The 27,668-nt window shown below is 33.6% G+C and overlaps 1 protein-coding gene across 1 annotated transcript; it reads right to left on the bottom strand.

Annotated features, from left to right (window-relative positions):
* Positions 1 to 31: 31 nt before the first annotated feature.
* Positions 32 to 27,557, bottom strand: LOC138335484 (prolactin-releasing peptide receptor-like). The gene is made up of 3 exons (XM_069284590.1): positions 27,287 to 27,557; positions 7,509 to 8,928; positions 32 to 6,238 (listed from the first exon to the last, which is right to left on the bottom strand). Exon 2 carries the CDS (start codon positions 8,750 to 8,752, stop codon positions 7,553 to 7,555), a length of 1,200 nt encoding a protein of 399 aa, XP_069140691.1. The 5' UTR covers positions 8,753 to 8,928; positions 27,287 to 27,557; the 3' UTR covers positions 32 to 6,238; positions 7,509 to 7,552.
* Positions 27,558 to 27,668: the final 111 nt, after the last annotated feature.

Here is a 27,668-nt window from a genome sequence, read left to right on the forward strand (position 1 = left end):
AGCACAATCAAAAATGACAACATCACTCGTATTGACATTATATACATATTTTATTTCCTGTCAGAAGCACTTGCACCTGTTTAACACTTAACACCAATTATCCCTATCTTAGAAATCGAACAAAAGCAGAAATATATTATATACTTCTAGTGATACGATGGTAACAAATAGAAATTTCAATGAGAGGGCTATGTACATGTCATATGTAAAAGGCGATGTACACAGTTTCTTCATTTAAGGTAATGGGGTAAAAGGTAAAAACGATCATTAGAAAGTTCTACTTCATTGATAACACCCGCCATCTGTCGGTAGACAAATATATACATATATATATATTTATGTTTCTTTGTTTCATTAGTTACAATAAGAAACACACGGAAAAAGGATTGTAGATCATTTTTAATTTCTTACAGTAAAGCTTTTGTGATTTACGTAAATTTAATACTCACGAATGAAATGGTAAGATTGGTAAGGTAGATAATATTTGTATTTCATTATTCAATTGTTAGAAATTGACATCGTGAGAACAATGCTCTTCGCGAGAGTTATTATTAAAGGGAAAACCGCGAAATGTTCTCGCCTCGAAATAAAACTACTATACAGTGTCATAATCAGAAATCAGAACTTCTATCCTCATCAATTAGAAATCCTATCTGGATCAATCAGAAATCCTATCTGGATCAATCTGAAATCCTATCTTCAATCAGAAATCCTATCTTCAATCAGAAATCCTATCTGGATCAGTCAGAAATCCTATCTGGATCAATCAGAAATCCTATCTGGATCAATCAGAAATCCTATCTGGATCAATCTGAAATCCTATCTGGATCAGTCAGAAAACCTATCTGGATCAGTCAGAAATCCTATCTGGATCAGTCAGAAATCATATCTTCAATCAGTAATACTATCTGGATCAGTCAGAAATCCTATCTGGATCAATCAGAAATCCTATCTGTATCAGTCAGAAATCCTATCTGGATCAGTCAGTAATACTATCTGGATCAGTCAGAAATCCTATCTGGATCAGTCAGAAATCTTATCTGGATCAGTCAGTAATACTATCTGGATCAGTCAGAAATCCTATCTGGATCAGTCAGAAATCCTATCTGTATCAGTCAGAAATCCTATCTGGATCAGTCAGTAATACTATCTGGATCAATCAGAAATCCTATCTGGATCAGTCAGAAATCTTATCTGGATCAATCAGAAATCCTATCTGGATCAATCAGAAATCTTATCTGGATCAATCAGAAATCCTATCTGGATCAATCAGAAATCCTATCTGGATCAATCAGAAATCCTATCTTCAATCAGAAATCATATCTGGATCAGTCAGAAATCTTATCTGGATCAGTCAGAAATCCTATCTGGATCAATCAGAAATCTTATCTGGATCAATCAGAAATCTTATCTGGATCAATCAGAAATCCTATCTGGATCAGTCAGAAATCCTATCTGGATCAGTCAGAAATCCTATCTGGATCAATCAGAAATCTTATCTGGATCAATCAGAAATCTTATCTGGATCAATCAGAAATCCTATCTGGATCAATCAGAAATCCTATCTGGATCAGTCAGAAATCCTATCTGGATCAGTCAGTAATACTATCTGGATCAATCAGTAATACTATCTGGATCAGTCAGTAATACTATCTGGATCAATCAGAAATCCTATCTGGATCAATCAGAAATCATATCTGTATCAATCAGAAATCCTATCTGTATCAATCAAAAATCCTATCTGGATCAATCAGAAACTCTGTCTGGAGCAATAAGAAATCCGATCTTCAATCAGAAATCCTATCTGTATTAATCAAAAATACTATCTGGATCAATCAGAAACTCTGTCTGGAGCAATCAGAAATCCTATCTTCAATCAGAAATCCTATCTGGATCAATCAGAAATCCTATCTGGATCAAAATTCATAGTCTTAGTTTCATGATGTTCTATTCAAAATTGTAGTTTTAGTATAGTATTTCCGAATCATTAAACAATTCCAATGATAATCTTCAGGAAATTATATGAAAAAACACATACATGTCCTTTGCATAATGTCTCCACAAGTTGTAAGACGATATATTTGGTGTTTTTTTAGAAATAAGGATTCCTAACACAGTATATGTGTAATACAGTACAGTGGAACTTGGTTAATAAAAACTCGGATAATTCGTCAACCCGGTCTAATACGAAGTACTTTGTAGGTCCCGGCCGAATTCTCGCTTTATCTTCGTTTAAAAAACTCGGAAAATTCGTATTCCAAAAAAACTCGCTTAATTCGAACACTCTGATAACTCGAAGTTTTATCTCGGTCCGTTCAAAATCGTTTTAACCGAGTTGCACTATATTTCAATTGCCTATTGAACTATATTTGAACACATACAAATGTATATGTGTCCATCATTCCTAATGACTTCAATATCAAGTTAATTATATTGTCCATTCTTGTCAACGTGCCTGGATGCGGGTAAGCACGTATGGAGATGTTACAGCTAAATAGAATCCATGTTAATGATATCTTAATGGATTCCACAAAAATGAGGACAGGAATTAAATCACGGAATACACATTGTTGGCTTATTAACAAAAAAATTAGCATCATTATGTAAAGTACCATTACACTAGTGACAACCATACAAAATAGCATAACGAACTCACTTGGTTACAAAATACAATTGTAGCGTATTCTAACGAAAAATGCAACAGGCGATTAAATGAAACTGAAAGCATTAATGAGATAACATACTATATATGGTCATATACAGGTAATGGACACATTTTCTCAATATAATTAACATACAAACATTATTAACACTACGTTTGATAAGAGGATCTGACGACATCTCATAAACGGTCATGTTCGGATGAACTTTGGAAATAGCCAATCAAATAGCTGAATCTTGAAAGTGAATTGCAATAGTTTGAAAAAGCTGTCATAATCATTTTCATGTATGAGGCCATCTCGCCCAAAGTGCACAACAAACCTCAATGTATATATGTAAACTAGGGCGAAATGGCTTTTTAAATTAATAAAGTATGGTGTATAAATGCATTTGATATTAAGTACATGTGGTATTAAGTTCATTAGAACATGACCCCTTATGAGATGTTGTCAGATGCTCTCTGTAATTTATTCAGATTGATATGTGAGAACAAAATAATGACATGAATGAAGAATAGGGATATCGGTAACAAAATATGATTCAAAATATACATACTCATTAAGCTTTCATTCAAGAAGGCACAATTACATTTCTGAACAAACTATTAGTATGATAGCGCATTCAATTACCCTCGATACTCTAGGGGTTACTATCACCGACGTAATAGTAATACCAGGAGTTTCAAGGATGGCATTCAATAAACTAACGCATTTCCGCTGAGACATAATTTTGCGTTGGCAGACCTAACGACTCTGCAAAGGCGATTTTTAATTTTGTCATTTAGAGTTATTTGTTTACGCACTAAATCTGTCCATTGCAATGAATATTTGCGATTTGCAATCGCTCGCAAAGTACGCAAAATTTGATCACATGCGAGAATAAGTTGGTTTATAATATGTTTAGGTATGTACACAATAATATTTTGATATTAATACTTGTCATTTAAAGTCGAACTTCATTATCTCAAAGTCAATATTCGAAAATATCAAAATATCTAGGAGTTATATATCGATGTTGAATTAGAATAACAACTTTAAGGTAATCAAAGAATCAGGCATCAAGATAGCATAGTTCGACTGTAATTGGAAATTAAATAGCATCATTGTGATTAATTAGAAATCAAATATTTATATTTACGCATGGACCAATTTTGGGAAAATAATCAATACAAAATCTATACATTTATATCTTCAGCAAACTGTAGGTTACCAAAAATTGCTTCGCTGTACCATTTTTGACCTTTTTAATGGTTAATGATGTCATCGATATAATGTATTTTCCAAACATTTGTCGCTCAGAGGGAGAAGATGCATAACATAATCAATATGTAATTAGACGTATGATTATAAATTATACATATACTCTAATTGATATTATAAAACCTTTATATGATGTCACCTTGTTATTCTGCTATCGAGTTAATTAAGGTAAAATGTAAATTAAAAAGTATAAATATTTGCCTAAGGGTACCCTCTGAGCATACAAGCAATGAAAAACATACCTCACCATATATGTTATTTGAAAGTTAAAAAAAAATATTTTGAAAACTGAAATTTGAAAACAAAATCTGTAACAAACGGTGGGATTTCTGAAATATTTATGCAAGTTAATAATTATTTCTAACCATATAACAATGTATTATAGCAAACAGTTATTTTGCAAAAAACAAAAATTGATCATTTCAAAACAAAAAAATGGGATAACTAAAATCAATTGTTATAGGGCAAGATTAGTGTGCTGCCAGCCGGACTTAAGCCCGTAGCCCGTATTTATTGGTCTGCCTCTCTACCGACTGGGCTAACGGGAAAGTCCTCTAGAGCGAAGCTAGAAGGCTATAGTATCACTAGTTTTCTAGAACCTGCTACAATATATATATTCATATATATTATTTTTTATTTCAAGGGCAGTGGTCCACTTTATCTTAAATAAGGAAAGAAATCGAGGTCACAGACAACATAAGTCATTGTCTAGACAAAAAGTTTATAAATGACAAGGTGAGTTTGGGTAAATGAACTGAACGTGTGACAAAACTGACGAAGAACAGGTTAAAACAAAATCATATCAGATTGGGAATATAAGTGTCTCCGTGAAACAAACATCACGTCCGTGAGCTCATCTTCAATGGTATTCCGTCTAAGCACTTTGTCGACGATAATGATTTATGATTTCTGCCAAGACCTCTTACAGTCGTCATTCTAAGACTAGATATCACATATTGCCCGTGTTGGTCTCTTGCTCGCAGATAAATAAATAATCCTGTCTTCCTTAAATATCCCATCTATGCGAGACCAATTGATATGAAGGCTTTTAGGCCTTGATGGAGTGTTTTAGCATACCAGAAAAGTAAAAATCATATTTTTTTTGTATTTTGAACATTTTGAGACATTTTTTTCGAATATGTGAGTAAATTAATCTTATCAATAATGCTATACATATTATATCAAAATCGATAAAATATTTCAGTTACAAAAATACATGGCCACGACATTTTTATGAGAAGATTTCTCAGTCAATCGAAGTAACCTTAATACACAATACAAACCAAATTACTTAGCATTTTTACACATACGTACAATCATACATATTCGATTATTTTCGGATGATATATATACACTATGCAGTATGATCACAAATAAAATGACGTAACGCAATATACATGTAATGTATTTCCCATAGGCATGATATCAGAATTTGCAATAACAGCCAGTGGCTTACTAAAGTATATTTCTGCGTTTTACGTGTATTTGAGCTATTCGTAAGAATAATAATTTTATTTGTTAAATTTCACGAGTGTTTTAATTTTGAGATTTACTGAAATTATTTGCGGGGAATTATTTTCGCGAATCTTTATGAAGCATCATTTACTAACAGAGCTTGAAATGACAAATTATGCTTTGTCTAGACCTTTGCGAGGTATAAAATTTCGCAAATATCGGTTAACCCGCGAATTTTGTGATATTCAAACCCGCAAATAATAGCAACTATACAATACTTTATTGACTGGAAGTATTCTAAATAAATTACGATTGTAAATTATATATCATTCTAATTTCATCACAAAACACAACGATCAGTGAGACTAGAAGGTTATTAAAACACCATATTAACGTTCCAAAGGTTCATTATTGATAAATAGAATACTTTGACATCTAACACCCATACGTGTAAATTATAATTATAACGTATGAACTTTGAATGATGTCAGTATGGTGTTATACTAACCTGTCAGACTAAATAATGACCGTAGGTGTATGATATTTCCTTATATGCCATATGTGATAGTTGTTTCAAGTTCTATGACATTAAGGTAAGAAAATGTTCCGAGGAACCGTGACGTCACAATCGCAATTTTGACCTGGATATATTATTAACATTAATTCAATGATTCTAAAAACAGAGTCAATATGGAAAATATGGACATCTAAATATTAGCCAATGCAAATAGCAGAAAATCATAGCATATCTAATACAAACAATAAATGTTTATGATGTCATAAAATTCGTACAAATGGCATGCTGAAATGCTGGAGAACGAAAACGGCACCACGTGGTTCTTGTTGTAGGCATCAAGCGCAAACTGAAAAATAAATAAATAAAAATATACTTTATTGATTTGAATGATAATTATGATAAGAACAATTTCGTATGGCTAGAGCAGGTTTTCCTCATATAACTACGGTTACTTTTTTTAAAAATAAGAGAAATTACAAGGTATTTCTTAAAATGCAGTAGGAGCACTCAATTCTTGAATTATCAGTTTCTTCACATAATAATATTTATTTTCTATATTAACAAATATTTATAAATAAGAACAGTGAATAATTCAAGCAAGTGCGGTATTATTATATCATTTTTTTGATGATATTTATAAAATTATGTGAATGAATGATATTAGTAAAACAAATCAAAGAGTATTGTATAGTTGTTAAACTTCGCGGGTCTAAATCAGGCTTTCAATTGTTTTTTTCATTTTTCGTATATTTTCGCGAATTATGCCACTATGAAAAACAACATCCGAGAATGGCGCGAAATTAAAGCCCCCGCGAATATTAGTACCACTACAGTGTATCATATGGGTTTTTTTAGATCTCAAAACGACGTGGGGAAATTGCAATTTACCGTCGATTAGTCCCACCATCCGTTGATTATTACGTTATTATTTGGCGTGAGTTTCATGACGTCATAACCACCGGAAAAAAATATGAAACGTGAACATTTTCGCGCGTGGATTTTTCCATTAACTTATCTTTTTAAACTGATTTACCAACGTTGTATTATATACTTTATTGTAAATTTTCAAATGTAAAATCGCACTTGAAATTATGTTTACGAGTAAATATATTCGTAGAAATTTAAAAGACCGCGATTAAAGTAAAAATATCTACGTCCCAAATAATTCCTCTTTTACAGTATCCAATGTGACGGTCGATTAATTAAGATTTAATATCATTGTGGTTGCTTAGTGATTTTAAAAAATGTGAGAAGATCTGCGTCATTAATAGGGAGCTTTTTAAAATTAATTTATCATCGGAGAAAATATTTTCTGATATTCCCGTCCAGGTTTTATATTCATGACTTCACATTGCTAGTAGAAACAATTGATAAACGTTCATATCAAGCCCACAAATGTCAATTATATCAATTTTCTATATCTGTGTGATAGGTTCAGTAAAAGAGCATCAAACAGTTGTGTTCTAATTATTCAAATTACTAGTTCTTATCGGGAAAACTAGTACCAGTAGCGACGTACAAGTCGTTGGCCTGTTAAGTAATCCTTTTATTGTCTTTTCCTGATATTAACGGAACCGGTAGCTTTGTTTGTTAAGGATAATCTATTGAATACGTACTGTTATGTTTGACTTTCCTTTGATCTTCCGTCTGCTTTTGAGTTCTAAACCTGACTTCCTGTCCTACTTCTGCTGCTGAAGCGGAAATAACCCCTTAATCGGTCTTTCGTTGAGTTTGACATTCGCCATGAAGCGAACAGAACAGGATTAATACACGTAGACAGGAAACCGAACACGGTAAAAGTCGTGTATGTGATGTCAAAATGTCCGGTATTGTTACCATTCTCATGGACGAAAAACTGCACCAGAATCAAAATATTCAATGGACACCAACAAATAGCAAATAATGTTACCATGGCGATGAGATAATTCTGTGTTCTCTTTTCCTTAGCGAGGTCAAGGTCATCGTCGCTATCCTGCATGGCTCCGTCGGTATAGTCCTTTGGGGATCTTGATTCGCTACTCGGAGCGTCCGTGTCACATCGGGAGGATTCGGTGTCGGGATCGCCCCACCTGATGCGTGAGTTATATGATTGTTCCGAATGCGTACACATCTCCGTTGGCGCTGAAAAATGAACGGATATTGTAACCGTCTCCAAAGATTTGAGTTCCGCAGAAACTTTGACACATAAGAAGCCAATCACAGCTAATGGCATTGCGTACAGCGTAACAAACATGGCGCGGATATATTCCTCAATGTGTCGCTCCTGATTGACGTAACAAATGCCTACCCCCTCAAATCTGTCGCCCAATATGGATCCGAGGTCAATGTACCGAAGATAGACAGCGAATGGAAGCACGAGACATACGGCTGCGACCCATACACCTATAATACACAGTCCAGCAGGCGCCCGCGCTTTAAATGGCGTCACTATCAAACGATACCGGTCTATGGCGATCATTAAGTAGGTCAACATGGTTGAATGGATTGGGAAACACTGCATCATGGGAAGGAAGAAACACAAAAAACTTCCGAAAACCCAATTACCTATTAACAAATTTGATAATGTTACTGGCAGAACAAACATACATTTGATTAGGTCCGAAAAGGCGATATTTCCAAGGAAAAAAAATGTCTGATCTTTGTACAGCCCTCTTTTGCCAATGACGATGAGAATGGCGATGTTGCCGACTAATCCGAATATTCCCACTGACGCATGAAGAAACATAAACAATGGGTAGACGTACCGGAGGGATCGTCGCACGTGCGGCTGAGTGAAGTCCACGCCCTCTGTGCTGTTGTTGTCGTGTAGCCATTTCAGAATAAGGCCGATGTATGTTTCCTGGCCGTCGATAAGTGCCATATTAATGGCAGCTAGGTATGGTTGTCTCTATACAAGTCCTTTATATGGTATTGTGTCGGAGAAGTAGGAATGGTGATTTTACATTTAAATATGGCAATGTTAACTTCCAAATCACACCGGTTCTGTGTTGTTTTTATATTTCAATTTGTAGTTGGACGAAAATTCGGTATGAGCTCCTGAAACGGAAAAAAATCAGTTTAAACAAAGCAAATCTAAAAACGGACAAGTTATCAAACGTTGAAATGTATAATCTATACATGGGATACTGTTGCTATTGAAAACATAATTTCATAGGACGTATTGCTATTTGTGGAATGTTGTCTGAAATGTCAATTTCCTTTCCGATGTTCTTTTATGTGCTCTATAAATAGACACATTTGCAGCAAAAGCTATCCCATGGATGAAACATCTCCCAGACAGATTACAGATAGTGCTCGAATATGTATATATGAATAATCAATTAAGTCGTCTTGAGGAGAGATCTCTATCAGAAATCATCTAACTTTGCTCTTACTCTGGTTCACATGGTATAGCGGTTGATAGATAAACCTAGATATTGTTTCTCTTTGTGATGATTCAAGAAAATATTGGTTCGATAAGAAATTATATTTTCATATTTATATTAATCATTTTGAGGTTAAATCGTTTCACAAAAATACTGCATTACATGAAGTATTCGTACTTATTTTCATTTCCCTCTTAGAGATATCTGCAGTTGTTAGTCTTTGGTCTTTGTAACAAGGTTTCGTCTTTGCACATTGAAAGTTACTGCCCTTGAGAATAGCTATTGACTGTGAGGTCGTGTTTTGAGAGCGTAATATTATGTATAATTTTCGATCACAAAACAATGACGTCACTATAGATACCTGCTTGAAAGGAAAATGACTTTGTTATATTCAAAAGCTGAATAACAGAAATGTGAGAAATAAATTTGGTTGTTTTTGTATTAATAGTTTAAAAGCACTAACGAGCACAACGAAAGTATCATGTTATATAGAGTACAATATTATTGATTTGCGCGCATCTTTGTTAATGGTAAAAGTCGCGAAAGTTTATTCCTTGTTTCTTGATAAATACCAGTTATATTTCCTCGGGTGAGGTGGAAACTGTGATATTTGTCATGAGTGCGAAGTGAAAAATATCAAAGTTTCCACCTCACTCGATGAAATATACTTGATATTCATCAAGAAACAGGGAATATTCTACTTATTACATTTGTTTTCTCGCTTTCATTTACTTGGCGTCATTTTTGTGTACAAACTAATGACGTAACAATCAAAATGATATTTTCACTGTCAATGCTGCACTACGATTGGTCAAAAGCGAGTGAAAATATCAAAGTTTCCACCTCACTCCAGTGAAATCATCATTTTTATGTTCATCATAAAACCTTATATTTCACTGCGAAAATCTAATATTATAAGTCATCTGTTTGTAAATTGCATCCATATGTTGTACTAAAATAACTACATACCCCCAGTATATACCAATACAAAATAATGCTGTTACAACAGCAGCATTCATATAAACTATATCAAAATAACTACAAAAGTAAGTTATATATGTTAAAGGTACATCTGTTATGACCACTAATTTAGTGATCATATTAAAAAAAATATGTAAGAGATATCATACATGGTACCAAACTGAGGTACACATCAGTATTGTAGTCAGTGGGATACAGTTGTTGAATATATTTTCATATGATTATTTCAAAAACAGCTGAGCTAATGTCAAGATCGTGTAAAAAAATGACAATTTCAGAAACAGCTGAGCTAATGTCAAGATTGAGAAAAAAAGATAATTTCAAAAACGTTTGAGTTAATTCCAAGATCGAGAAAATAATGATAATTTCAAAAACAGCTGAGCTTATGCCAACATCGGGTAAAAATGATAATTTTAAAAACACAAGAGCTGATGTCGCAATCTGGGGAAAATAATGTTTTTCCAAACCCCATAAGATAATTAATGTCAAGATCTGGTGAAAACGATAATTTTACAAACGCATGAAGTAGTGCCGAGATGTGGAATATGCACAGAAAGATAATTTTAAATATGATGAAACTAGACAACGTTTTCAGATTATGAAAGAACATAGTTACCCCCTGCACAAACAAGATCACCTCCTATCCAAGCATTCTTAGCTGTGCGCTCTCTACTTGGTGACTAACTCGAGACTAAATCGATTCAGGTCAGTACCGTGCTAGATCGTTTAACACGATGTGGAGATGAATTATAATTCTCAACATTTTGCCTAAGTCTGCAGAAACTGTTATTTTATACTTATATCGCCATGGAAACGTATTGTTAAATATAATTACATTCTGTGTATTTCAAATTAACAACCCAATCTATAAAAAGACCGCTAAAAGGATACGAATAACAGTCGGTACATAGCCAAGTGCATGCAAAGGTCGAATTATTTTAAAATTAATCGAATTGGAATCCTTAGAAAGTTGTCATAATATGCAGGTAGTTTTTATACAAGTATGGTCGTTAAGAGAGGTTTTGCTATCTTTGTTCTTTCATTTGAAGTGCGATATATTCCATAAGTTTACATTTATTATTATGAAACAGGATGTTACATCGAAATCATAAATGAAGTTTAATTAAGGTAGAAATCATTTTCTTACTTTTTACAGCATATATTTAAACTTCGTTCCAATATGGCCAATGTCCCCGGAACTCATATTTCTAATATATTTTTATGTCTCAATAACACCCAGAGTCAATTAAGAAAATTACAGTGTGTGAAGCTGCTTAAAGGAAAGTCAAGAGTATGCAGAGAATGGAAACCGACCTACAGTTAAACCCTGCCAATGCAAATGCCCCTTGCTAGTTTCAAATTTGTTGTTAAGGGGTGGACCAAAACTCCAGACTCCAAAATTCGTGTACTATTTTTTAATGTGTAAAGATTATTTATCAGAAATTGCATCAGTGACAATTGTCATTTTTGGCAGACTATGAAAGTTCTTTCCTGAAATCCAATCAATAATAATGTTTATGTATAAATTATCAAAATGTCAAAACAAAGCTCCTTCTTTTTGCCCCATCAATACTTCTTACAACTCCATAGTATATTTTTATGAATATTCTAACACATAGATATTTTTCTTTGTATGTGCCTATTTGGTAAGCGTGGAAATGTACGCACTGGGAAAATTAACGCTAATCAAGAAAAAATGTTATCGTGATATTTCCCCAACGCGTAGTATTTGGTATATGTATGAACAGTGGTGCGAAAAGTTCGAGTACATTAATCGTGCGCGAGGATAACATCGCCACGAAAGGTTTATACATACAAATCGCGAAGTTAAGCGCTCGTGGAAATAGCCACATTAACAGTATGTGTTCACTTAACCCATCACAAAGATATCAGTTATCATTAATATCAACTGACAATCGTACTTAATGCTTTAACCTCCCAACCAAATACAAAAAGATTACGTCAGAAATTGATTTAACAAAGGGATGGTTTTAAATCTCTATCATTATAACAACAAAAAATAATAAAAAAAATATATGTTTTAGCAAAGAAGATTAAAAGACGCATTATGACGCGGTTTGCTATTTAATAACCGTTACTTTACAAATCACAACTGTCAGCAGCTGTCACAAACTCTCAGCGCGAACAATACGTAACCTGTTGGTTGTGTAAGGCTTATGAAAACCTTCACTCGGTGGCCTAAATATAAATGGAAGACAATGCCGTTCATTCAAGTGTTGTCGCTATACAAATGCTGATATTTATTGACAAACTTCATCAAAAATTCTCAATATATCATATCACTTAAACCTCTTAGACACAATCAACCTTCCTCAAAGAGCTCGCTACAGACTATTGAATTCACTTTCTCTTAAGATCATTTTGAAATTTTATAGCAATCTTTTATTATATCATTTTTAAAAGTGTTTTTGTACATTTACAGAACAGTAAACATAACCAAATGATGTATACTATCCTTTTTCGATTTTACGAAAGGAACAAATTTTGCGATTTCCATTTCAAAACAAGTTCAAGAAGATTAATATTCGCAGATTAAAAATTGAATGGAAATTCCTTTCAATATGTACGACATTTATATGAATTCGGGGGGATGATTTTTTACGAAATTAGATAGCATGAAAAGCAAACTTGGTTTATAATATTATGCCGTTACAGTAAACGTCATTTACTCTTACTAGCACCCACAACCCCCTCCCCCACTTTAGATGAGGGTTTGATAAATTGATTCCGAATCAAAGACTGTTAGACAGTAACATAAAGGAAAAATGAAAAAAATCACAATCGATCAGGTGTGTGTTTTAGTCAGATTTACGTTATCGTTTCTTGTATAGTTATTCTCTGACATAACTATTTTGTAACGTCATGTGTGCAGTGTGGGGTTTATCTAGACAACTAAAAAGAAAAATATGATACTATAATGTACCAAGGTTCTCAATGTTTTCATACGAACAGGAGATAATTTGAGACGTTTGACATCTGCGCGAGTCATTTTGTTTTCAAATTGGAGAATTTGCGTTTTTGCTTGAAATATAGCGAGTCATTTGTCCAATGCAGGATACTTGACATGCATGAACTTGCATAGCTGTTGGCAAAACATAAATCCCAAATGGGAATAAAACATAAAGAAGAATTTTTATTTCTAGTGAGAATAGTATGGCACAGTGCATGTTGTAACTGGGGTAGGTATTGGTTGCATTTTCACCGAACTCCTTTTTCTAACAGTTTTAATTACTATGTGTTAAGTACGGTCTCTGTCACTCAGACCTGTTTATTGGTTCAGTCGGAGCTGCAGACCCTGGTTCGATTCCTGGTCGAGACACTCGACTGTGATCATGTTTATTTTTCCCTGTTCTTCTACATACCTATCTAATTTAACTGATTTACTTGATCGATTGCCATTGTCTGAGGTGATACTTATACAAAGGTAATGCTAGATTGACAGGTATACACGTCACCTATCAAAAGAACCATATACAGGAGTCTAGGAAAAGGAAGAAAACAGTCCATTTTAATATAAGATTTATCGATGTGAAAATCTTGCTGCTAAGAATGCATTTTTCTAATATAAAGGATATGTTTGAAAATGAAAAGCACAGGTGAATTGAACCCGTATGCACAACTGATTTACACAGGAGTTTTTCTCGCGATAAGGCAAAATCGATATCGCCTTCCTTTTCAGTAAAATAGTACCTGATTTCTTTCATTCACTAGAACCATAGAGCATTACAGCTAATCCGTACGTAACTAGCTCTGTCTGGAATTACACCTTGCGTACTTTGTTATTTATGCTAATTATGCTTTCATACAATATACGAAACCATTTCAAAGTCAGGTAGCTTCCTGATGTGAAATAACTCACTGGGGATAAAATTACAAACAAGAACCATGTTTATTGTCAAGCTGAATCTCTCCGTGCATAAGTTAAACGTATTTTCTGATTGATTATCATTGTTTGTTAATATGTTTTGATTTACTGTACAGTATTTGCTTTGATCATAAATTCCTACATATCAATGCCTCACATTCACGGGAGATCCAAAACCGACGATATAGCGTTTTCGTTCATCGATTTACAATTTTACATTAAACGTTTTTCTCTGTTTAACTAATTTAATTACTGTATATATATTTCTTTATTTATATTCACCCTGTCAATCACACAGAAATCAATAACAGTCGTTTCAAATATCATTAAATCATGCGTTTTTATATTAAATCAACACATTTTAAGAACTGTATTTGTGGTGTCAAGGAAAGGTCATTCAAAATCCGTGGTTGCCAATACTATTTCTTTGAGGTTCTCAGAATATACATTGTACATGCGGGGTTGAACAGGGAAGAGACTCTACCGGTGATCAATACGCTCGCTAATGTATGTAATGAAAACAGCACGAAAAGTATTTTATTTCTATTAAGATGCTTAAATTAGAGTTCATCTACCTACGTTTACGTGTACTATATAACGAAATCAATAACGATTTATTAAAGGATTAATTTGAATAGACTGTTATGTGAGTATAGCAATATAACACGAAAATCAGAGTGTACTTTAAATAAAGCGCAAATACTCTTTTGTTCTGTTATGCGTTTTAGGTCATATTACACTCGTGACATATATATGCAAAAATATTACACGGGCGAAGTCACTGGATACATTTTTGAGTTATAATTCGTTTTAGAACAAGAGTTGTTTTCTTAAAATTATCTGTAAATGTCATTTTTCTAACATTTACATTAACATTAAACAGGAAATTCGTTGAGACGACAAGACGGTTAACTACTGTCACCTGTCGTGAACTTTTGAACTTTAACCCCGTAAATAAGATTCCTGATTATCTCCCCTGATCTCGACATGAACAGAACACGCGACATTTAGATAGTAGAATGAACTATTTGTCCGTTACTTGTATTGCGTGACTTCGGTAAATACATTTCTCGCTGTCGTTGTAACTGATTTATGGATCTATCACGCGTTGTCGTTCAACCAATCAGGATATGAATAAGCGCCAACAATATAATGTCACACAGAAGCACAAAAGAACGGAGGAAATGTTTTCGAATATTCACTTTAAAGCGATTTAGAATGATTATCTTGAATAACTATAAAGTTTGGCTGAAAATACAATTTATCTTACAGTTCAGACAGATAACGATGCTTTTGTCTGTTTTCCAGATCTCACACAATCAATTGCTGTATTCTAGCTATTACGAATAACTATGATAAAAATAATTAATTTGAAATTTAGATTATATCGAATAATACTGGATAACATATATACCGACCTATTTGACAGGTTCAAAGCCTTCTAAGAGTTAAACAGTTGTCCGAATTGGGAAATCGAGCGTTTGCATGCACAGACGGTGCTATTTTGCAACAATACATGGTCGTTTTGAACCTGTTTGTTTCCGCCAGGGTTGCATCTAATTTCAATAAGATCAGTGTTTTCTGATAGTTGTGAAAATGCATTTCCGATAAATAACAGATATGATAATACTGTACTTGCAGGTCAATCAAAACACCACATGAAGAGTGTGACTTTATTTTCTAACCAGACTAATTTCATAAGAAACATTTGCCGATTGGCTGATTCAATTGCGAGAGACATTTCCAGAAAGAAAGAATTCTTTGCAAAATCATTAATTTCTAGACTATATTGCATGTGGGTATTTTTGCTTTGTTGGATGCATATTGTTCCTGTTACGAGCAAACATGTCACTATAGGCTTCAGGGTATTCGCTGACTTGTCTTGTAAGGTTCACCCAGAGCACTTTATTATGTAATTAGAAGTTATGCGGAACAAACACTGATAAATCGTAAGCGACTACACGGAAGATACACTACAAATGAGGTAGGTTATCTTTGAATAAATACAGTTTTCTACTGCGTTCATTATCATTAAAATACGCGTTCGTTACTTTCTGTTTGATGTTGCAACTGCTTACATATTAACTGCGTTGCCTTCTAACGAAACTGTTTTCCCAAATTGACTGCTGTGCTTTTAAAGAAAAATATCTGGTAACATTTTTCAGTGTCAGAATAGTGTGAAATTATGTTACTTGGTTAGGTTACATATATATTTGGACTCATAGGCTTTAGATCTACGTGTTAAGTCAAGAACATTCCTGCTACCAGACGGACGGAAATAATGTTTCTGATTCCAGTAATGAATGTAATTAGGAAACCACAATGTATGCGTCTGGAGCCATTGTGGTAGATAATCTACATTGTATGTGGCATGGGGCAAAGAGACGATTGAAAATGAACTTGTAACATTCCAGTAGACAATCTGTTTTATTGATTAAGAGCGACGTAAAGGAAAATATTTGCAGAAATGTTGCACTTAAGTGACACATTTGTAAAAGATTTAAATTCTTGATACCCTTGAATACTATGGAATAATTCTATAAAAGATACGAAATAGCATTAATGTGATTTTCTTAGATCAATGAAGCAAATATTTCAGTCTTCACTGTATCAGTATGAACTGTAATTAAGCATTGATGTCACTATTTTCATTGGGGTATGAAATAAATTCTGTTTGCAAACTGTGTGAATCCGCGTAGCGTATTCTCACAAAAGTTGGCAAAAAAAAATAGTCCATACCCCAATGAAGGTATAAAGAAGTGACATCAATGCTTAAAATTCATTTTTCAGACTACTTCATAACATAAAGTAAGTCTAACGTACGATGCCATCGAGTTTCCAATGGATTTTGTTTTCTTACGCAACGTCGACGTCATGATAACGTCCGGTTTTCGCGCCATTCTCGGATTTTTTCATCATAGTAGTATGAAGAACAAGAATCTACCAATTCGAAAGTCGGATTTAGTATGAAAACAAATACAAATAAAATCTACTTATATGTACTTAAATCAATGGTATTAATGTATGAGGCATTGTTGACCGAGTGCTTGATATATTCCCACATATTACGGATTAATGGCGATAATGCAAATTCATTAAAAGTTACTTAAATTTTTTAAAGTTTGAAAATGTGAGTTACTTAAGCATAATGTTTTCATCGAAATGCATCACGGTGCTTATACATGAACCGCACCTTAAATGCATAAGAATTTCCTAATGCATAAAAATAAAATTATGGCCAACTACCTTTCCGAAACGGCTTTAATTTTTAAATGTGTTATATATAAAACGAAACTATTATTTTGCCAGACCTGCCCTGCAGGTAGGGCGTTAGAATTGTACCTGCTGCCCCTATTGCACGATCGTAAAAGGTGACTAAATTTAGGATCTTATCTTTTCTTTCTTCCTAACTGACTTTATCTTCCTAATGCCTCCCTTGGCACCGCCTCACTTTTGGCCTTGAGTTGAGCGTTCGCCCCTGTGAGGAAGGCTCTGGGCTCTGTCCCCTGGCCGAGACACACCAAAGTCTATAAAAGTGATAGTTTCTGCTTCTGCTTAGCGCTCAGCATATAGGGAGTGGGACGACTGGTTCGCCCGTTGTCAGTATAATGTGGCCGGGTGAGGTGTGTTGCTTGGTGTCTTCGGCGGCATGCTTCAGTGATATAGCACTATAAAAAGGACAACAGTTCCACTATACAAGAAGACACTACATGAGTATACCAGTCTCCCAGAACACATTGTACATTTATGCCTGATGTACATTTATGCCGGATGTACATTTATGCCTGATGTACATGTATGCTTTGCCAAAAAATACTTACAGCTTATATTTGTTGTTATAAAATTAAAACCTATTCATTGTAAATATTCTAGTTATCGAATTTTTGGTAATTTTCGGTGGTGAATAAAATAGCAAAACCTTATCTTGATTCGCGAGTTTGAAAATTACACGGCACATATAACTCTTATGTAGCAACTATCAATTTCAAGATATATATACGCTCATTATAGTTTAAAAGGCCCTTTATCTTTTCCGAAATGGCTTTTAATTTTTTTAAATTGGAACACAAAACGCGATTAACAATGTTGTAGAGTCGGCAAAGTTAAAAGCTTACATGTAATATTATATTTATCACCTTCAAAGCAATTGAACTGCAATAAAGTAAATGTTAATTTTCATAGCGCGGGTCGTCTTATGCTTCCTGCCGTCGTCCTAATCACCGCGCGTTAGTTTACTATAAACTGGACCAGACGGCAAAACAGCGAAATGAATGTTCACTGTTAACATATATTAAAACAGGAAATCTTGCATTTATTTTGTGTTGTAATCTCATCTTAGGCCATCAATATATTTTTCCCTATGTTATTATTATTTTTAAGGAAACTTTTATGTTTTGTTTCGGAAGGGAAGTGGGCCTTTAATCCGCCACATCTACATCATTGAATCCGTGAATATCGTATACTTGGTATCATATTACATATTAATGGTTCAACGTATCGTATAGTATTTCATTCAATATCATGATGATTTTGTTGTGTCTGTTAGTCTCAAGCACGTCGATATTGTATAGTAGTTTGTTTGTCGTTGATTTCTCGTAGGCGTTCGCTATACCGGTAATAACAGGGTAGCAACACCTAGAGACATACGATTATGTATATTTCCAGATTATGTTGGCATATTTCTGCCATCGTGTTATTTTAGGTCGAGCTATGTAACGTAACTTTGCCGAAATAATCATATCGACTAGTCGAGTTATAACATGACTTTTTGGGGTATTTATTTTGCTAACAGCTTGATCAGAAATCGCGTACATCAATCATCGCGTATTGTTTCAAGGGATCCGTATGAGACTATTTACCATGGAAATTCCTTACGAATGAATTCGCGTTTGAAGTTAAGTCCCCGCGAAAATGAGTTGATTTTAAGTATCGGCTAGAGACAGCTAAGTTTGTGTTTTTAAAACTTTTAAAACAAGCTATTCTGTTTGATAAATAATCTCAAAGTTTCCACATTTTTTTTAACCAATCTTTAGAATGATTCACAAGAAATATAGATTTCAATAACCTAGATAGTTTTGTGTTTGTCCAATTTCCAATATTTTGATTGTCGTTATTTTTTCCAACCAATGCTTTAAATTACCTTCAAATGACATTTAAAGGGTAATCAAATTGTTCCTTGTGCCTAGTTTAAGTTTAACAGCGATTGCGTGACTTTTTGGAAATTTTGATTGAGGAACCATATAGAAAACAATGATAAAAGTTAATCAATACATGATCATAATGTTTCTTTAAAAACATACGATTTCTTCTATAAATAACACTGACAAAGCTATTTACATCGTAACATGAAAGAATAAGAAATATTGATTGAAACAAAGTTACATGACGCGAATTTACCATATTTTCAATAAATGAGACTCAAACAAGAACAAGAAACACTGATTGAAATAGAGTTATGCAATATCTGATTTGAAACATGTTTCACATGTTTGATGTTTATATCGACCGTTGATTTTTTAGTAGATTACGGTATATTATATAAATATAAGGCAGACAGACTTAATAAGGCCGGCATTTAAATAGTTAATCATTACAGCCCGGAGACAATGTAATTACCGATGTCGTCAACTTCCCGATGTTTGTAAATCAAAATAGGAACATATTGATTTTCTCTCCAATAAATTTACTATAATAAATCACAAATAATGATGTCTCCCCTTTGGATATTCTCCTGGCGTACTTCCGCTGCGTCTGGACGCTTCTTTGGCCGACCCCACAGCACACGAAGGTGTCGTTACAAAGTGGACTGTAATACAATATAATTGTTGGGATAGTTTACGTCGGTTTTGTAACGACAAAGTGGCTATTAATGATCTGTTGAACTGGTATAGGATCAATCATGGAGGATTTTTATGTACAGCTATCGATTTCTCCCCGTGATTGTAGAACATAAAAATGGAGGGACTTAGGCTAGAAAACAAACTTCAGAAAAAAAGACACACAAAAAAAAAATATGTTCAGTGTTGTGATAAGGTTGTGCTATTTACGACAGTTTGACACGAATATGATATTTTGTATAATAGAAAATCTAGCCCTAGGAAAATTTAACTCTATGGAAAATTATGTTGCAGACCACTTAAATGATCTTTTATAGCTGTGTCGAATGTCTACAATAAGGATTCATACGTAAATAAATCTACTTTTGAATTTCATTTAATCTTTAAAGCTATAAACGTGAAAAATTCAAATTTTTCTTCAATATGTTTTAATCTGTCTTGGAAATTCAAGAAATAGTAAAAAAAAAACTAATAAAAATTATTTCTAGAACGTCTTTAAGCATATGAATTATGATGGTACCTTCCTTTAAATCTATTCTAGTCATCGGTAAAATAAAAAAAAATGACAACAGACGAATAGCAATCATATGAGTAATGATGTTACCTTCCTTTAAAAGAACTATTTAAGTCATTGGTAATATAAAATGACAACAGACGAATATCAAGCATATGTTGAATTATTGTACCTTCCTTTAAAAGAACTATTTAAGTCATTGGTAATATAAAATGACAACAGACGAATATCAAGCATATGTTGAATTATTGTACCTTCCTTTAAAAGAGTTATTCTAGTCATCGGTAATATAAAATGACAGCAGACGAGTATCAAGCATATGTTTAATTATTGTACCTTCCTTTAAAAGAGTTATTCTAGTCATCGGTAATATAAAATGACAGCAGACGAGTATCAAGCATATGTTTAATTATTGTACCTTCCTTTAAAAGAGTTATTCTAGTCATCGGTAATATAAAATGACAACAGACGAATATCAAGCATATGTTGAATTATTGTACCTTCCTTTAAAAGAGTTATTCTAGTCATTGGTAATATAAAATGACATCAGACGAATAAAGATAATAGCGTGAATGACCACCTCAGACTTAATGTGCCACATCTTCTTCCGACACAAATTTCGGAAAGGATATCTTTAGCTTGGTCTTCAGTTATTCAACAGTGAATCATGATAAAAATGTCGATTTCTGTGCTAAAAGGAAGGAACATATCAATACAGATAGTAGCTGAAGTGTGAGGTTCTAAATGAATTCATAGAATCTTGAAATATCTTATTCGCATTTTTGTATTTGTTTTCAATGGGGTTATTTAATAACGTTCCCGGTTTTGAAAAAGGTGGAGCAGTAATTATTATAGAAACGTCAATAACTTGTGATCATGATATTCCGGATTTGCATATTACAGAGTTATCTGCACTTCCGGGTAGGTACTGATTGTGACGTCATGTTTTTGCGAGCGTAACGTCATACTTTTCGAAGAAAATGACGTGAATTGCGCTCACAAAATAATGACGTAACAATCGATACCTACCCGCAAGGGAGCTAACTCTGTAATATGCAAAGACGCATTTGAAAATATATTGGGATCATTGACATAGACGCGAACATGTGATCCGTAATATAATTAGAAATGTGCAAAATACGTATACTCCTGTGACTATATCATGATATATTGATTCATAAGTATTAGTTTTCATTATCTTGTGAAAAACAAAAGTAAAACTTGAGAAATGGAAGTGAAGACCACAAAATGGTTTCATGGTCTGACTGCATGTGCACTTAGATTTAAATATAAGTAATGCCAAAATTCATTTTCAGCTCTTATCAATTTGTTCTTGTAAAATCATATGTATTATAAGTAATGGAATTCTCAAAATGCTGGAACCTTTAGGTGGTGAATACAATATTAAAAGCTCTACTTAATTCGTGAGCATGAAAATTACGACACCTGTAACTTAAAAAGTTTTTGAACAAACCGTATAGTTGTTTTCAAATAAAGAACATAAAACCTTTTTTTTAGCATTTTGAACAACGTTGCTCAGGAATATGGATTGATTACCTGTTTAGAGAAGTTCGCTGCCGAATCTCTCCCTTCCGTTCAGACAAAAATGAACACATTAACCGATATCTGTTGAAAGCTCTAATGCATTGCTAACATTAGCTGACATATCGTATTCTACCAGATCGCGTAATAGATTATCAAAAAAAAATAATAATGATAATAATAATACCCCGTCAAATGGAAATGGTTATAATTCAAAATATTAGAATCACGATCTTTCTTAATAATGACAAAATCGAATGAGGACAGAACACAATTCTTAGGAGAGAAGATAATGATCGCACGCTTCTACAATGTGTACGGAAAACTGGGTTGATAATCTATTAGTTACTCTTCAAGAGTTAACCTTTCTGACATAATCACGATTCAGGTTATTTTGAGTTCTAGATTTGCCTCTGTAAACTAGTTTTTGGCTCGTTAGTTTAAGAGATGATATGCATAGTTATGTATGTTAACAATCTACACGTATTCCATTGTTTGGATATTCCTTTCACAAATTGTCTTCCAAATCAAAATTCTTATTAAAAACGTGTACACGCCTATTCAGTTAAGTATATCATTACCTGGAGACAAATGAATGAGTACAAGATTGATATCATGCGCTCCTGGTGAGAAAGCGTCATCGATGATAGTAACCATCCAAAGTTAAATTTATACGAATTGACCATTTTTTCCTTTGAACAATAACTGATGTTCAATCGTGAATATATGTGTTTAATTATCATAAAATACATATAAAATAATTCATTTAAGCTTTTGGCGCACGCGCTATCAGTCCGTCATTCGGAACGCAATTAATTATTTTGAATATTTTAATCTTGAAATAAAATAAGAAGCTCAAAATTTTCAATGGTGGTAATATTGTAAGATAAGTAATTTTTGTAACAAAGACACTAATATATACATAGTTAGTAACGTTGCATCTTATTGGCAGATACAAAGACGTAGTGATATCTTAGAGAAAATAGTTCCTCAAGAAATTTGTAATTTCACTAGATCAGGTGAATTATTAGGAATTGTTTGGATAGGCTTTTATCGTGTGATAGAGCTGTTACACTATGCATCTTATTAAGGATGCATCTTGATGTTTAGTTTCATCTCCAGAAAATCTATTCAAATAAATTTCATCGTTTAAGATATGATGCAGCCGTTATATATCTAAGAAATGATGTTACAAATCCTGAAGGCTGACATTTCCTCCTCGGATTTACAAGTAAAGGATTCTAATCGAAAGCTAGGCTCGACAATTTCACACAATTTTCTCCTTATTTGAGAAATAAACCCTTCTTATACATCCCACGGCGGACGTAACCTTTGAAAAACCGACTAATGAATCCCTTAGAGGTTTGATAATGATCTTACAGACGAACATAATAGTGTGTCGACTGTTAAGAAGGGTTTCACTAAGCATAGAACAGGCAAGACCTCTTGAATAATTAGATTAAGAATGAAAGTAGTGCGATGTAGAAGTTATCAGGGTATGTATATAGATCTTCGTTATTCAAAACTGAACCGTTAATTTCATTTCATTACATAAAATCATACTAACTAGTTGTAGTGTGATAAAGATACTATATGTATTTTCGAAAGCATCTGCTAAAACCGCATTTCAGGAAAAAATTCAGAATATTTTCCATGACCAAAAATCTCTGAAAATTGACAATCGAACATCGAAAAGCTGTATACTGAACATACTAGTAGGAGCCAGTCACGTGTTGATCGATATCCCTAATGCATTTGTGACAAGTGTCTCTATGATGAGGCCATTGTTAGAGCCAATTCTCTGACACATCTCTTACATTTTGACGGTCATCTTAGCGAGGAGATCTGAATATAAAGTCCAATTCTATTAGGACGTTTGTACAATATAATCTAAGGAGATTGTATTAGATTATTTTTTCCAATAAATGAAAAACCAGAATAAAAGGATTGAAATTAATAGAATTACCTAAAACGCACCAATACTATATTCGGTGAATATTGCTAATGCTAAACTCTGGTAAAAAGAATATCATGATAACATTTTGGCCCTTTTTGTACCTTATAGAGTACTGTTACTATTTTTAGACAAAATTATACAATATTCCGTTTATGTCCTCTCAATTTCAGCCCAATGGAACATAGCTCCGTCTCATATACTGTGAAACAAAACTCAATGTTCTCATTTTCAGTCCTAGCAACCAATGTCCAAAGTCCTCTCTATTTCTCCCTAATATAATATAACTCTGTCTCACATCTTGTGACACAAAACTCAATGTTCTCTTTTTCTGTTCTAGCAACCAATGTTCAATGTCATCTCAATTTCAGCCCTATCAACCAAAAATCCTTTTCAGCGCATCATGTAATATCAATTTAAGTCATTTCATATCCTTATCAGTATTGTAAACCAATCTTTTTGCATCTCTATCTCAGATCTATCAAGCATGACGTATTAGTACTTCTATTTCATTATTGTCAACCAAAGTCCGTTCTCATCTCTATTTTAGCCTTATCAATCAAAGCTCCATGCTATGTCGATTTAGCACCTGCCAAACACAGATCATTCTTATTTATATTTTATCCCATCAACCAGCTCCCATTTCATCTCCATTTGATTGATTTTGTTCGTTATATTTATCCTATTCACAACCATTGTCATTTAAGGACGGCCTCCGGTGTACGTGATATCTTGCGTGTGTGAGGTGCGAGGTGGGTTTTTTGAGAGACTGCGGTATATTCGTGTTGTGTCTTCTTAACTAGTGGAACTCTTATAGTGCTTTATCACATAAAAATGGCACGCCATCTCTATTTCATCTTCGTCAACCAACACGTCCGTCACATCATGTATATTCCACTCTGCCAACACAAGATTTTCAACCACAACTTCAGTCATGTGTAAATTGGCCTTTTACATCAAAGTTCATTGTGATTTCTAGTTCATTCCTGTAAATTTTAGTTTCACGCTATGTAAGTTTCGGTTACTATCAAGGAAGATCTCCATACTTCATCTCTGTGAACCAATCATTATGGTTTCTCTAATACAACTACATCAACCAATCAATATGATATCTCTAATTCAACTCTATCAACCAATCATAATGATATCACTAATTCATCTCTATCAACCAATCATTATGATATCTCTAATTCAACTGTACCAACCAATCATTAGCAATCGCTATGTCATACTTTTCAGATAAAACGACATGAGTTTCGCTCACAAAATATTGACGTCACAATTGATACCTGCCCACAAGGGCTTCATTTTGCATTTAAACTTACGCTGATTGTAGACCCCTTGATATAAAGTTTAAAAAAAGTGCATTGCCAATCAGTATTTTGTATCTGGACTGAATTATTTATAAGTCTGGTTGCGTCATTTGTTTATACTTGCCCATGAATACATATCTTGTAACACTAAATAATATAGTTCCATAAAGGCCATGTGTTCTCTGATGTCATAGTTAATCAGGACACAACAATTAAGTGACGAGCAACTAAACGCAGATAAAATCATCGACTTTAAATATGTACAAACTCCTATTTACAAACACAACAGTAAATAATGAAAATAAGGTACCATTATTTAAATATTTATCTCTTTTTCGCTAATCACAATTCTAAAATAATCATTAATAAGAATGCTATCAATAGCAGTAGTTATCAATCATTTATTGTTGATATTTACTTATCGCTTTATATCAAGTGAGAGTGGGGAGGGGGCTGCTTGCGAAAGGTTATTATTTTAACCATTCAGTCACCGTATCCGCTGTTAATTAGATCTCTTGTTAGAGGCAATAGACAATAAGAACGACGAAATTGGGTTAAAAGGAACATTTAGAATCTTTGATTCCCTTACAAAAAAACAACAACTCAGTATGGCAATCATCAGGTTGATTTTTTGAAAATTACTAACAATGAAGTTATTGCTATAGCTCGCATTGACGCTTACCATCATCAGATGAGTGAGGTGACCGCTTCCTGAACAGTTAGTATGATATGATACGCGATGTTTACGGCAGTACGATTCAATGGGATAGCACTATAAAACAGGTATGAGATCCGACTATTATCAGAAGACAAAGGCGGATATACAGACAATGGAGAAAACACAGATCACATCATATATACTTTATTATTATCATGTACATTAATGAACATGATTCAAAAAGGAAACTTCTACTAGGCCGTTAATCAAATGCAAACTAGATACGTTTGCTTTTCATTTTCATTGCATAAAATAATACAAAATCTGTATCGTAATAAAGGTAATATAATCTAACATGTATGTTCGAAAGGTCCATTTGCAAAAAAAACAACAGTTTTTATGATATTTTACAGGTTATAATTATAAGGGAATAAGATAATTTTAACTTAAGCTTTATTTATTTATTTATTTATTTATTTATTTAAGTAATCCGTAGATGCCTAATCAATTTCACAATTGACACCACAGCTCAGGGTTATAGCACATGTCGGGAAACCTCACTACTGTCCACCATTCTCATAGAATAAACGATTACAGAACACTAATCCACGTGCTGTCACCAAACACCGCGGATGGCTTAAAATATCTTTTCTGGTAATCTCTGTTTATCGGAACATCAGATTTATATTAAAACCTCATCAGATCAACCATAATAGTTATACACGTTTCGTTCAAAGTGGACCTACTTGGGTAATATTGGTAATGGCGTTATATGATGAAAATGATCGAATATGATATAAGGGTAATAGTTGTACACGTTTTGTTTAAACTGAACCTGTTCGGGTAATATCGGTGACGTTATTATATGTCATGATGAAAATGGTAGAACATGATATTAGCATCATAGTTATACAGATTTTGTTGAAATGACCTGTTCGGGTTATATCGGTAATATTATTATGAGAAAAATGAAAGAGCATAATAAATACACATTTTTAAAAGTGAACCTACTCGTGTAATATCGTTAATGTCATTATATGTTATAATGAAATGATAGAACACGATGTTTAACGTGAACCTGTTCGAGTAATATTGGTAAAGGGATTATATGTTCTGATGAAAATGATAAAAGATGATATTACCGTAATAGTTATACGGGTTTTGTTTAAAGTGAACCATTTCGGGTGATAAAGTTAATGTCATTATACGATAAAAATAATAGAACATTATATTAGCCATGGTTATCAGAACTCTTGACATGATCGATAAAATCAATTAACACCTAGCCATACCTGTATAAACATCTATCAACAGGATGTGGAAAAAAGCGATAAAAATACATACCAATTCAGGTAATGTTGCTCCAAGAAAAATCTTCCCGAGTGCTACGCGCCGCAGATGTTGTCGTCTGCTCAAATACCAATTGGTCCTTTAAAATGCCATAACTCTTATCCGCTGATATACAACACAACGGTTATATTTCAAATTTGTTCAATGGATATATGCTTCTGTTGTATAGATGTATGTTATAACACTAGCTGGTCGAGTAGATCTCGACTATTATAGGCTGGCGGCTTTGTGTGTATTGCGTCCTCCACAGAAGCTGCTATGAGTACAGCTCTGCTTGACAACGCCGAGACCAATGGTGGAAGGCAGAGCTTTGTCATCAGCAAACAGCCATCTGATCCAGAAATATTGATAAATCACGCGATGCGCTAGGTTCTCT

The sequence above is a fragment of the Argopecten irradians genome, chromosome 11, assembly GCF_041381155.1.
Source record: "Argopecten irradians isolate NY chromosome 11, Ai_NY, whole genome shotgun sequence".
Lineage (NCBI taxonomy): Eukaryota > Metazoa > Mollusca > Bivalvia > Pectinida > Pectinidae > Argopecten > Argopecten irradians.